This window comes from Carcharhinus amblyrhynchos, chromosome 29, assembly GCF_965287045.1.
Source record: "Carcharhinus amblyrhynchos chromosome 29, sCarAmb.v2.hapA, whole genome shotgun sequence".
Classification (NCBI taxonomy): Eukaryota; Metazoa; Chordata; class Chondrichthyes; order Carcharhiniformes; family Carcharhinidae; genus Carcharhinus; species Carcharhinus amblyrhynchos.
In genome coordinates this window covers 4,511,976-4,524,732 of record NC_137352.1, presented here as the reverse complement: position 1 = coordinate 4,524,732, position 12,757 = coordinate 4,511,976, and the positions used below count along the sequence as shown (strand labels likewise).

General features: G+C 41.4%; 1 protein-coding gene across 1 annotated transcript; it reads left to right on the top strand.

The window, feature by feature from the left end:
• Positions 1-367: 367 nt before the first annotated feature.
• On the top strand, positions 368-12,541 carry LOC145359779 (hyaluronan synthase 1-like). Its single transcript, XM_080214557.1, has 4 exons — positions 368-1,066; positions 9,095-9,320; positions 10,834-10,966; positions 11,866-12,541. Exons 1-4 carry the CDS (start codon positions 368-370, stop codon positions 12,539-12,541), a joined length of 1,734 nt encoding a protein of 577 aa, XP_080070683.1.
• The last annotated feature ends 216 nt before the right edge of the window (positions 12,542-12,757 follow it).

Sequence of the window (12,757 nt, the reverse complement as noted above, 5' to 3'; positions counted from 1 at the left end):
TCATTACAAACTCTGCCTTTAGCTGTCTAAACCCTGAGGAATTCCATCTCTTCACCTCTTATTCCTCTCCACTCATTTCTTGGCTTCCAACAGCTTTTTTAATACCAATCACTGACTTAGCTATTTGGCCACTCTTAATATCTCATTATTTGATTCAGCATTTTTTGTTGACTTACATCCCTGTTAAGTGTTCTGAGAATTTAAGCTGCTGTATTCAAGTCGCTGCTACTAACTAGACAACAATATGTTGGTAGAATTAGTGAATATTAGAATCAGCATACTCACCCATGTTGACAAAGCTTTTGGTTTTGTGTTTCTATCATTCCACAGTCAACCAGGAATTTGTCAGCTTTTATCCTTTCCAGCTATGGATAACAATGGCGTCACGATTTCAGTGGTTCATAGAACATGTACCATAGTCTTTGCACTGCTGTTATTTTTAGGTATGTCATGGGCATATCTGGCAGGATTCCAGCTCCTCTTAAATGGTTATAAACTCATTTCGCTTGGAGTGTATGGTTCCCTGATCATTATCCATCTATTCCTTCAAACAATTTTTGCCCTGTTTGAGCGCAGCACGCCGGAAGATAATGCTTTGCATTGTAATAGCAACAAGTCGGTGGCCATAATTATATCGGCTTATCAAGAGGACCCTTTATACCTGGCACAGTGTCTCAATTCTGTGAAGAACATTGCGTATCCAAGTCATAAGCTGAAAATTATCATGGTCATTGACGGGAATAGAAAAGAAGACCAATACATGATGGACATGTTCAAGGAGGTTTTCTGCAAGGAAGATATTGGGACATATGTGTGGGAGGGCAACTATCACTCAAGAAATTTCAATAGAATTATTCAGAATAAAGAGGAGGATAACAACAAACCGCACAGAGACCCTATCAATCTGTTTTATGGGGAGGCATGTATTGGAAATCCGGAGAGATTAGAAGTGGAGTCACTAATCAGGACCAAACGTTGTGTTTGCATCATGCAGAAACGAGGAGGAAAGAGAGAAGTAATGTACACAGCCTTCAAGGCTGTCGGGGACTCTGTGGATTACATTCAGGTATGATTGGTGCACCAAGTCTATGTCACTTATTAAGCCTTTACACTGGTGTGAATTTACCTTAGTCATAAAATAAATTCCTCTTGCTTCATCACTCTGAAACTGAAAATTGAGCTGAGTTTCTCAAATTCCATCTGACCTACTTCCTTTTTTTAATTCTTGATCATTTCCAGTGGTTGCAAGTCTATGATTTCAACTTCCCCAGAGAGCTCTGTGGTATGGTTTTTTAAATATAATCTCAGGATGTAAGTAAGCATGACTGTTGAGACTGACTTGTTTTCCAAGTCCCTGCTTGCCGTGAGATGGTGACGGTGGGCCAACTCTTGAGCTGTCATGGCAGACAGCAACTGAGCAGCTTGTTAGGCCAGTTCAAAGTACATTTAACAATCAACCATTGGTGATCGGAGTCACACAGCAGCTGATAAGAGGACATTCATAGAATCCCTGCAGCGCATGAGGCCATTCGGCCCATTGATTCTGCGTGACAAAATCCCACCCAGGCCTATCCCTGTGACCCCATATATTTACCCCAGTTATCCCTCCAATTTACCATCCCAAGACACTAAGGGGCAATTTAGCATGGCCAATGCACATAATCCATATATCTTTGGACTGCAGGAGAAAACTGGAGCACCTGGAGGAAACCCACGCAGACATGGGGAGAACGAGGCTGGGAATTGAACACAAGTCCCTGGAGCTATGAGGCAGCAGTGCTAACCACTGTGCCACCCACATTGTTAGGCTTTTTGCAACAGATTTGCAATGTTGTGGTCACTTTTAGTGATATCATTGATGATTTTCAGGACTTTGTTAAAGATTTCAAATTCTCCACCCTCTATCCCCCCACACATATACAAGCACCCAGAGAACTCCCTCCCATACTCCTGTCTCCCACACCATCCCTAAGTTCCTCCCACCAGCATCTTCACAGGTTTCCCTCACACATCCCCCACTCTCTGAGGCCTGACACTATGGGCCAGATCTGACCTGAGACCTGCCCCCCACCCCCCTTCCTCCCTCTAGGCCTGACTACCCCCACCAGACCCAGTCCAATCAGTGGATTTGGCTCCTTCACTTCGAATCTCCTGAACTTCAACGCTGGACTCCAGGGACACACTGCACTGGCTGGATTTCACTGAGCCTGAGTCAGAAGATTGGGTGAGATGGGATCTAAATAACAATGAGGTGTGTAATTGGGCACTGAATGCCAATCCAAACCTGATTACCACTCCAAAGAAGGTCAGGCTCAACATCCATATTAGTGTACCTCTGTTTGCCCAAATTAAATTACGAGCTTCAAAGTTCATAGAAAGGGACAACCTGTCCTTGTTTGAGTTGCGGTATCAAGGAGAAGGGAGTATATTGTATGCAAGTTGTGCAGACACTGTCCACAGAGAAAATGATGGTAAATTGACCTAAATTGTTCTGGGGCACCCTCTACTGATGAGTTCCACAAAAACAGCAAATCACAGACCTTACAAAGCAAAAATGAAAATTGGTACTAGTAGCATTTTTTTAAAGATAAATAAGGTCCAAATCCAGGTGCTGTCTTAGTTTCCTAATTTATTGTTGCATATTTTCTTCATACAATTAGCATATACATTTGTGCAACTATCTCAGTCTGAGAAGGGAGAAAGTTACAAGCCTAAAGTTACAGTTTGGACACAAAAGCAACTTTACCCAACATAAAAATTCCAGGTGCCTTTTTATCTTTTGATTATCTGCAAGACCTTGATCCAATGTTTTTCCTCCTTTTGAGGGATAACACCAATGAAGGTTGTTATACAAATGCATTAGAGAGTTCAATAAATAGTCTCACAACACCAGGTTCAAGTCCAACAGGTTTATTTGATAGCACGAGCTTTCAGATCATTGCCCCTTCATTAGGTGAGTGATCCACATGATGGCTAGAGAGTTCAGATCAAGCTTTGCTTGTCATTAAGTAGTATAAATGTGAGGATCATTGACTTACATTTATTCGCTTTACTTTGGGGCAGCACAGTGGCATTGTGGTTAGGAACGCTGTCTCATAGCGTCAGGGACCCGGGTGACTCAGTATGGAGTTTGCACGTTCTCCCCGTGTCTGCGTGGGTGCTCCAGTTTCCTCCCACAGTCCCAAGATATGCAGGTGAGGTTGATTGGCCATGCTAAATTGCCCTTTAGTGTCAAGGGAGATTAGCAGGGTAAACATGGGACTATGGGGATAGGGACTGGGTGAGGTTGTTGTCGATGGGCCAAATGGTCTCCTTCTGCACTGTAGGGATTTTATGATTCTGTGAATTCTGTGAGATATATTTCCATCTTCTGATAACTCACCAAGCTTCAATTTCTATTGTCAGCCTAGAAATTGAGTAATAATGGCCTTGGAGAAAGTGCTGCACAATTCACCAAAATCATACCTGGACTAAAAGGATTAAATTATAGAGCATAGATTGCATATATTACACTTGTTTTCCGTTGAGTGCAAGAGATTAAGATCTAAATGTTTAAGATAATTAATGATTTGATAAGATAGAGAAAAAAAAATTCATTTGCTGGGGGTGTCCAGAACAAGAGGATCTAACCTTAAAATTAGAACCAGTTTATTCAGGAGTGAAGCCAGGAAACATAACAAAGGTTGGTGGCAATCTGGGACTCATTCCCCCAAAAAGCTGCTGGGCTTGAGATTGGCCAAAAGACAATTGAAAATCATGGTGTAAGCTGGAGTTAAGGTACAGGTCAGTGCTGACTTCAACAAATGACAGAATAGCCTCGCAGAGCTGCATGGTCTACACTTGTCTACATTTTCACCAACGTTTACAGATGCACCATAAAAAGCATTCTTTCTGGTTGTTTCACAGCTTGGTATGGTTCCTGCTCTGCCCAAGACCACAAGGAACTACAAAAAGTTATGAATGTGGCCCAATCCATCACACAAACCAGCCTCCCATCCATTGACTCTGTCTACACTTCCTGCTGCCTGGGCAAAGCAGCCAGAATAATTAAGAGCCCCATGCACATCAGACATTCTCTCTTCCGCCTTCTTCCGTTATACAAAAGTTTGAGGTCATGTACCAACCATCTCAAGAACAGCTTCTTCCCTGCTGCTGTCAGACTTTTGAATGGACTTAACGTTGAATTAAGTTGATCTTTCTCTACATCCTAGCTATGACTGTAACACTACATTCTGCACTCTCTTGTTTCTTTCTCTATGAACGGTATGCTTTGTCTGTATAGCACACAAGAAACAATACTTTTTGCTGAATGTTAATTTGTGACAACAATAAATCAAATCAAAATCAAACTTGTTGCTCTTTACTTTGGAACAAGAGAGAGATAGAGGCAAACTGATTCTATCTCTATCCGACTTTTTGAACACACTTTTCAGTCAGGCATCAGGTTAAGGATCTATGGCTGTTTTTTACCCTTCCTTAGCCTAGGGGCAGTGAGGTTAGTTACAGGTCCTCCAATGCTATCTTGCTAACTCAGTACAGACCAGCGATCAAACCAGGAAACCACTGGTATGCAAGCCTTTAGATATCCTGTTTGACCTTGGTTATTTTCATTTCTTTTTACCAACACAAAAGATAGTTCTATTTAAGTTTGAATATCTCGAATAGAACTAACACTGCTTAGGTCATCAGGCACTGAAAAGGCACATAACTACAGTTTCGATTTCAGAAAATTTTCAAGGATGTCACACAATGAACATCTCTTTCGTCACAAGGCAGAACATTGAATTATGGGCCTGTAATGAGAAGAAAGTAACTGGAATAATGCAGCGGCTCAGAGCTTTGCAGCAACAATCAATATTCATTACCCTGCTCTCTTATATACAGGAAGTCTAAACTGTGTATAAATTTACAGTACGCATGTTTCTAGCTTGTCTCATTGCCCGCCAGATTATTTTTTACATGTTATTGTCATTTTGTCCTGCTGTCTGGTTAGACAGCTTCCATTTTATCTCATGGAACTTCAGCATGTTTCCATCAGTAATTCTAGAAACAAAAGCATTGACAATAGAAGCAGGAGGAGGCCATTTGGCCTTCAAACCTACTCCGCCATTCATTATGATCATGACTGATCATCAAATTCAATATCCTGATCCCTCCTTTCCCCATATCCCATAATGTAGCCCCAAGGCGTTTATCTAATTTCTTCTTGAGATCAGACAACACTTTGGCTTCTACTAGTGAGTTCCACAGATTCACCACTCTCTGGGTGAAGAAATTTCTCCTCACCTCAGTCTGAAAAGATTTACCCCTTATCCTCAAACTATGACTCCTAGTTCTGGACTTCCCCACCATCAGGAACATTCTTTCTGAATCTACCTTATCTTATTCTGTTAGAATTTTGTATTTCTATAAGATGTCACTTTTCTAAACTCCAATGAATATAATCCTAATATGTCTTGCTATTTGCAGAATTACTGTACAGGGAAGATTGCCACCTATCATTGATGGACTGCATTAACTAGTTTTACATCTGAAAATTTCTAAAATGTAAATAGGACATACTGGTTTTTTTTTCTCTATATTTCTTTGTCGCACAAACATGTGTATGAGTTAACAGCAGGAGTCGGACACTTGGCCCCTCGAGCCTGCTCAGCCATTCAATAAGATCACGGCTGATTGATTTTAACCTCAATTCCATACAAGTGACTTTTAAGGGGCATCTGGACATATACAAGAATTGAATGGTAATAGAGGGATATGGTCCCTGGAAGGATAGGGAGTTTTAATTCACATGGGCAGCATGGTCACTGCAGGCTTGGAGGGCCGGAGGGCCTGTTCCTGTGCTGGAATTTTCTTTGTTCTTTGTGCCAGATTCATGCATTCCCCCGAAAACTTTTCACCTCCTTGTCAATCAAGAATCTATCTCTGCCTTAGGAAAAATCCAAAGGTGTTACCAGGCAGCTTTTGGAAAAGGAGAGTCCTAGGCACTCACAACCCTCTGAGAGAGAGAAATTCCTGTCCTCTGTCTTAAATGGGAGACCTTTTATTTTTGAACAGGGCCCGCTGGTTCTAGATTTTCCAATAACAGGAAGCATCCTCTCCACATCCACTCTGTCAAAGTCCTGAGGATAATAAAGGTTTTCATTAAGTTGCCTCTTTCTCTTCTAAACTCTAGTGGATAAAAACCTAACCTCTCCAACCTTTAGTCCTAAGATAACCTGCCTATTCCTGGTATAAGTCGAGTAAACCTTCTCTAAACTGCTTCTAACGCATTTACGTCTTTCCTTACATAAGGAGACCAAAATTGTACACAATATGATTCTAGGATTCAATGAATACTCTAGATGTGGTCTCACCAATGTTTCGTGATGCATTGGGAATGAAGCTTTCCAACATATTTTGATCAGCAACAACAAAACTAAACCCAATCAAAAGCCATGCACTGATCTGATCCTGCCCAGCATTTGGTTTTCAGCTTAGCTACAAGTGGAACACTGGAGATAGATGGAATGTAGAATCATAACAGCACTGTACTAGTGCACCAAAATGAGAGAAAATGCTAAAAATTGCATTTTTATTAGCACTTGAAGGAGAAAAGGTGGTTTGGTATCTCAGGAAGGGTCCTTTACTGGATCAGATAGTTACTTTAATCATAGGTTAATTGAAAAATGGATCATTCTGAATAAAGATGGGACTGTATCCCTTGGATATAAAAAGAGAAAATGCTGGAAACTCTCAGCAGGTCTGGCAGCATCTGTAAGGAGAGAAAAGAGCTGATGTGTTCAGATGACTCTTTGTCCAAGTATAGCAGCACCTGTGGAGAGAGAAATAGCGCAGGGCAACGGCCTAGTGGTATTAGTAGACTATTACTCCAGAATAGAATCATACAGTGCAGAAGGTGGCCATTTGGCCCATCGAGTCTGCACTGTCTGCGATCCCACCCAGACCTTATCCCAACCCCATGTATTTACACTAGCTAGTTTTAGCTAATGTTCTGGGAACCCGGATTCAAGTCCAGCCACAGCAAATGAAGGAATTTGAATTCAATAAAAAAAACTGGAATTAAGAATCTACTGATGGCCATGAAACCATTGTCGATTGTCAGAAAAACCCATCTATTTCACTAATGTCCTCTAGGGAGGGAAATCTGCCATCCTTACTCAGTCTGGCTACATGTGACTCCAGAGCCACAGCACTGTGGTTGATTCTCAGCTGCTGTCAGGCAACTAGGGATGGGCAATAAATGCTGGTCAGCCAGCGACGCCCATGTCCCATGAATGAATGAAAAAAGGGATTAAAATTTCAGATCTATGACCTATCATCTGATGTATGACTGTAGGAGAGTATCTTCAGCACACATTGGACTGCAGTGGTCCAAGAAAGCAGCTCATTACCACCTTGTCAAGGGCAATAAATGTTGGCTTTGCCTATAATGCTCACATCCCTATTTTTTTAAGTACTTTGATTAGCAATGACAGATATCAAAACAACATGAGCTTCTTCATTTATATTTTTACCAGGTTATGACATGGCAAAAAGTAATTTCGCAGCTATGATTGATCACACAATGCTAACAAGCCCAGCCTCTTTGCAAGTGTATTCAATATCATAGTCTACTTTGAACATTGCTGATGTGTAGTATTTCCAGCTCTATAGCTCCTATCAGTCAATGCACCACTTTCTTTGTCACTTTCCATTTTTGTCAGTAGTGGAGTACCTAAACCCAAAGGACAGATTCTTTGCTCATTTCTCCATGTCTCGTGCTCTCATTTTTGCCTATCATCGCTTTCAAAAATGTCACGGAAAGTTCACTATCTACCGCACCGCCACCTTTGTTTTGCAGTGCTTTCACCCTCATCATGGGCATACAAATTTGAACGATGAGATAAAAGGTCACTCATAGTTTCCAAAAGAAATCTGCTTAGGTTTGTAATTGCACAGTGGAAGAATTTGCATTTTTATTGTTCCTTATCACATCCTCAGGATATTTCAAAGCAGTTTATAACCAATGGATTATGTTTGAAGTGCAGTCATTTATTATTCAGTCAAAGGCAACCAAAATATGCACAAAATGCTAAAAACAGCAAATAAAAAGCAACCAAATGACCTATTTTTGATGGTGTGGCTTGAAGAATAAATGTTGATGAGGACACTGGGAGATGTCTTGCACTTCTTTCTATATAATATTTCTTACAAGCACCCAAACAAGTTGACAGAGCCTTGATTTGAGCTCTCATATGAAAGATAGCAACTCTGATCGTGCAGCAGTATTTAGTAGTTTGCAAAGGGATAATTTTAATTGAACATTGTGGGTTTCACATCCGCTCCTACCCAAGCTGGTATTGGGTGTGCCCCAAATGTAAAAACCAGGCCTTGGTTAAAGCCTCTTTTGTTTTGAGTCTAACAGTGGCAAAGATAACAACTGGCCATTTTAGTGAGTGAATTAAACATTTACACTAATGGTGCAACTTGTGGAGCAGCAGGTCTAGAGAAACTGCACACTCCTCCCACCCTGGTCATGACACTTGTCCACAGTGTATTAGATGATGGCAAACACAGCATCCAACCTCTCACTTGGTCCTTTCACAACTGGAAATGTCTTTTTGGTTGGTGATCACTTAATGTATGAGTTATTGATGCTTGGAATGTTGATATATCCAGATCAATCCATGCAGCTGAAGACAGTCTTTGCAATAATGTTAAAGTTGGACATACAGATACAACAGCAATAGTCCAATGTTATTGACCTGGCCAGTTTTCATGAAGTGCTGCTGACTCTACCCAGATATAGTTAGATGGATGGTTATAGTTAAACTAATATGGGATATCTTTCTGAGCCCATGGATCTTGGCCTGCCAGCAATGTATATTAGGCACACTGGCTACATAACATTTTGGTGATTCATTATAATGTTTAGAAAATCAATGAAAGCATGTGCTGATATAGAGATTTTCTGTGCTAGAGTATGACAATCGCTGTCAGCCAAGTGAACTTATAAAATGACCTCTTATGTATCCTTATCAATTAATTATTTGGCTTTAGCCATGAATTATGCATGTTTATCAATGGATTTTGTTGATTTTCTATATTTTAGGTGTGTGATTCAGATACAAAGCTTGACTCACAAGCAACTATGGAACTGGTTAAAGTTTTGGATTCAAAAGAGAACTATGGAGCAGTTGGAGGGGAAGTGCGAGTACTCAATGTCACCGACTCGTTTGTTAGTTTCATTAGCAGCCTGCGTTACTGGATCACATTCAACATAGAACGAGCCTGCCAGTCTTACTTTGACTGTGTGTCCTGTATCAGTGGACCTTTAGGTAAGGCATGTGAACAAATCAGGATCTTATTGGAGGATGTCATGATCCCAGATAGTTTAAAATAAAACCCTTTCATTGATCTCCCTGGTACAGGTGCAACTTTTGTAAAGTAGGCCTAAGTTATGGATCTTACCTTTTAGACACCTGAAACACCTAGGTGCCTCACAGCACCAAGGCCTTAAGTGACTGTGTGCCATTTGTACATTCTCCCCATGTCTGTGTGCATTTCCTCTAGGTGCTCTGGTTTCCGCTAACAGTTCAAGGATGTGCAGGTTAGGTGGATTGACCATGCTAAATTGCCTCCTAATGTGCAAAGATGTGTATGTGAAGGTAGATGGGATTAGCCATGGTCAATACATGGGGAAACAGGGATAGAATGGGGGCAGATTGGGCCTTGATAAGATTTCTTTCGCTGACTTGGTGCAGACTTGACGGGCCAAGTTGCCTCCTTCTGCATTGCAGGGATTCTGTGGTTTTATGGACAAAGAAAGATTTTCCAGGATGCACTAAGGCTGAACAACAGTCACAGAGCAATACTGCCAAATTTGGGGTGTTAAGTCAGCCATTTGAAGTACAAAGGAAAGACTGGGATGTGATGCACTTGAGTCCTAGAATCATAGAGGTTTACAGCATGGAAACAGGCCCTTCGGCCTAACTTGTCCATGTTGCCCCTTTTTTAACCACTGAGCTAGTCCCAGTTGCCCATATTTGGCCCATATCCCTCTATAATCATCTTACCCATGTAACTGTCTCAATGCTTTTTAAAAGACAAAATTATACCCACCTTTACTATTACCTCTGGCAGCTTGTTCCAGACACTCACCATCCCCTGTGTGAAAAAATTGCCCTTCTGGACACTTTTGTATCTCTCCCCTCTCATCTTAAACCTATGCTCTCTAGTTTTAGACTTCCCTATCTTTGAGAAAAGATATTGACTATCTAGCTGATCTATGCCCCTCATTATTTTATAAATGTCTATTAGATCATCTCTAAGTCTCCTGTGCTCCAGAGAAAAAAGTACCTTTCTATTCAGCTTCATAACTCAAACCATCAAGTTCTGGTAGCATCTTAGTAAATCTTTTCTGCACTGTTTCGAGTTTAATAATATCCTTTCTTTAATAGGATGACCAGAACTGTACACAATACAGTATTAAGCCCTAGGAATGAGTGAGTTAGAATTGGAGACTGCGTGATGAGTCTTGATTTTGGCATAATGCAGGGAGAAGGAAGCATTTGGAGTTTAGGATGAACAAGGGTGAAAAGTTCAGGAGGGGAACTGAGCATTGTTATATTGGTAAATCACCAGACACAAGAGGAAGATGTGTTATCAGCCTTTTTTGGGTGTTGTTTGGTTTTGCTATCAGGTCTGACTTCCTCAGTAGCTCACTTCTAACCTTTTCAATTTCAAGGTCTATCTCTGGTATAAGAACTATTCATCATTGCATACAGAACTGTTTGACTAGACCCAGGTTCAAAGTCTGTCTTCAATTCTAACAATGGCATTCTCTTTCAGGGATGTACAGGAATAACTTGCTCCAGCAGTTACTAGAACCCTGGTACAATCAGAGATTCCTGGGAATTCGGTGCACATTTGGGGATGATCGTCACCTGACTAATAGGGTGCTTAGTCTAGGCTACTCCACCAAGTAAGATGTATCTATTTTCTGCTCGGTCTTATATTAAAAGAATTGTGTTGTAATCAAAATTTTAAATATGGGCCGATTATTTCCATTTAGATGGATGAGGTTTTCTCATCCAAACTATGGACCATAACTGCCTGATTCTTCAGTGTCACATCTGGAAGCAGTAGACCAATGATGCGCTGGAGAATTCCTCCAGGAAGTTCCTACGTAAAGTTTTACCCAGCAATTGTCCAGAAGTGCTAACTTCTCCTGGATAATAGTGCCGGGCTAGGAACCATCTGACAGAAGTGATTTGAATTGCTAATTCTCTGCCAGTTTTACCGATAGTTATTCTGAAAGAGTTGGTAGGAAGAAAATCACTTCTAACTTGAGAGTAACTACTAAACACCTTGACCCAGCCGCACAGGAGACACCCCCTGCCCACACATGATCCTCCCAGGGGACCCACCACAGTACCCCAACCCCCGACCCAACCTGAAACCTGACCCCTTCCCCCTCCTTCCTGGCCTGATGGCCTCATCCACTCTGACCCTCTGCTCTTAGATATTAATGAAGGGGACTTTGCAGGGTCCATTTGCTTGGGTGTGCTATTGTCATGTTCAGTGCCTAGGTCAATTCTGGTGATCCACCCAGTTATATTGTTATTATGTCCTGCGGCAGTTTGATACAAGTAAGTACTCTCCTTCGCTAATTCTCAGGTAGTTATGGACAGGAAGACAATGGCAAAATGGCTAAAGAAGCTGGCAGAGATGGGATTGCAATGTCAAGGTACTCTAGTGTCTGTGACCAGCTTGGTTTTAATGATAATATTGAAAGATGTGTTAAATTTGATTGCTTTAAAATGAAAGCCAAATACAGAAATAAGGGAAGTTAATTAAAGAAAACTGATTTGTTTCACCCAGGTATACACCCAAAGCTTGGTGCTACACAGAAACTCCAGCTCAATACCTGCGCTGGCTTAATCAACAAATGCGATGGACCAAGTCATCCTTCATTGAGTGGTTCTACAGTTCCCTCTGGTGGCATAAGCAAAGTCTATGGATTACGTATGAGTCTGTAGTCATGGGGATTTTGCCAGTCTTCATCATTGTGACAATTGTCAAGGTATTCTACCGTGGATATCTCTGGGATATTCTCTGGGTGCTCCTCTGCTTCCATGGCATTGCATTGCTCAAAGCAATCAACGCCATATGCCTGAACGGGGGTCTGGTGATGCTATTGCTATCTCTGTATCCTATCATCTATTTGAGTGGATTGCTGCCAATCAAATGCTTTTCCCTGCTTACAGTTAACAATGCCAGCTGGGGAACATCTGGGCGCAAAGAGAGAGTCAAGAACTACACCCCATTGCTTCCACTGTTGGTGTGGGGCATCACTCTCCTTGTGGGCTTGATTGAGACTATATTCACGGAGACTGAAAGATCTTGGATCCACGCTGAACAGCCGTCATATAAAAACTATGTGCTCTGTGGTGCATTGGTCTTGTTTTCATACTGGGCAACTATGGTTGCAATTTACCATCTATGGTCATGGCACCGGTGTAAGAGGACCATTGCAGTGTACCGCGTTGAAGTGTAGATTTTGTGTAAATCACTTCACAATTACTGAAACATTTGAGGAATATGTGAAACATATTTTACAAACATAAATTGAGAGGTTCTGCTTTTTGTTCCTGGGGTAACTTTTCTCTGGAATCCCTTCTGGGAGATGCACCTTTTCAAGCCAGAAAATTGGTAGGGATACTATCTCCCAGCTCTCTGCCAGCTTCATTCTGTGGTAACCAGTACCACAGAG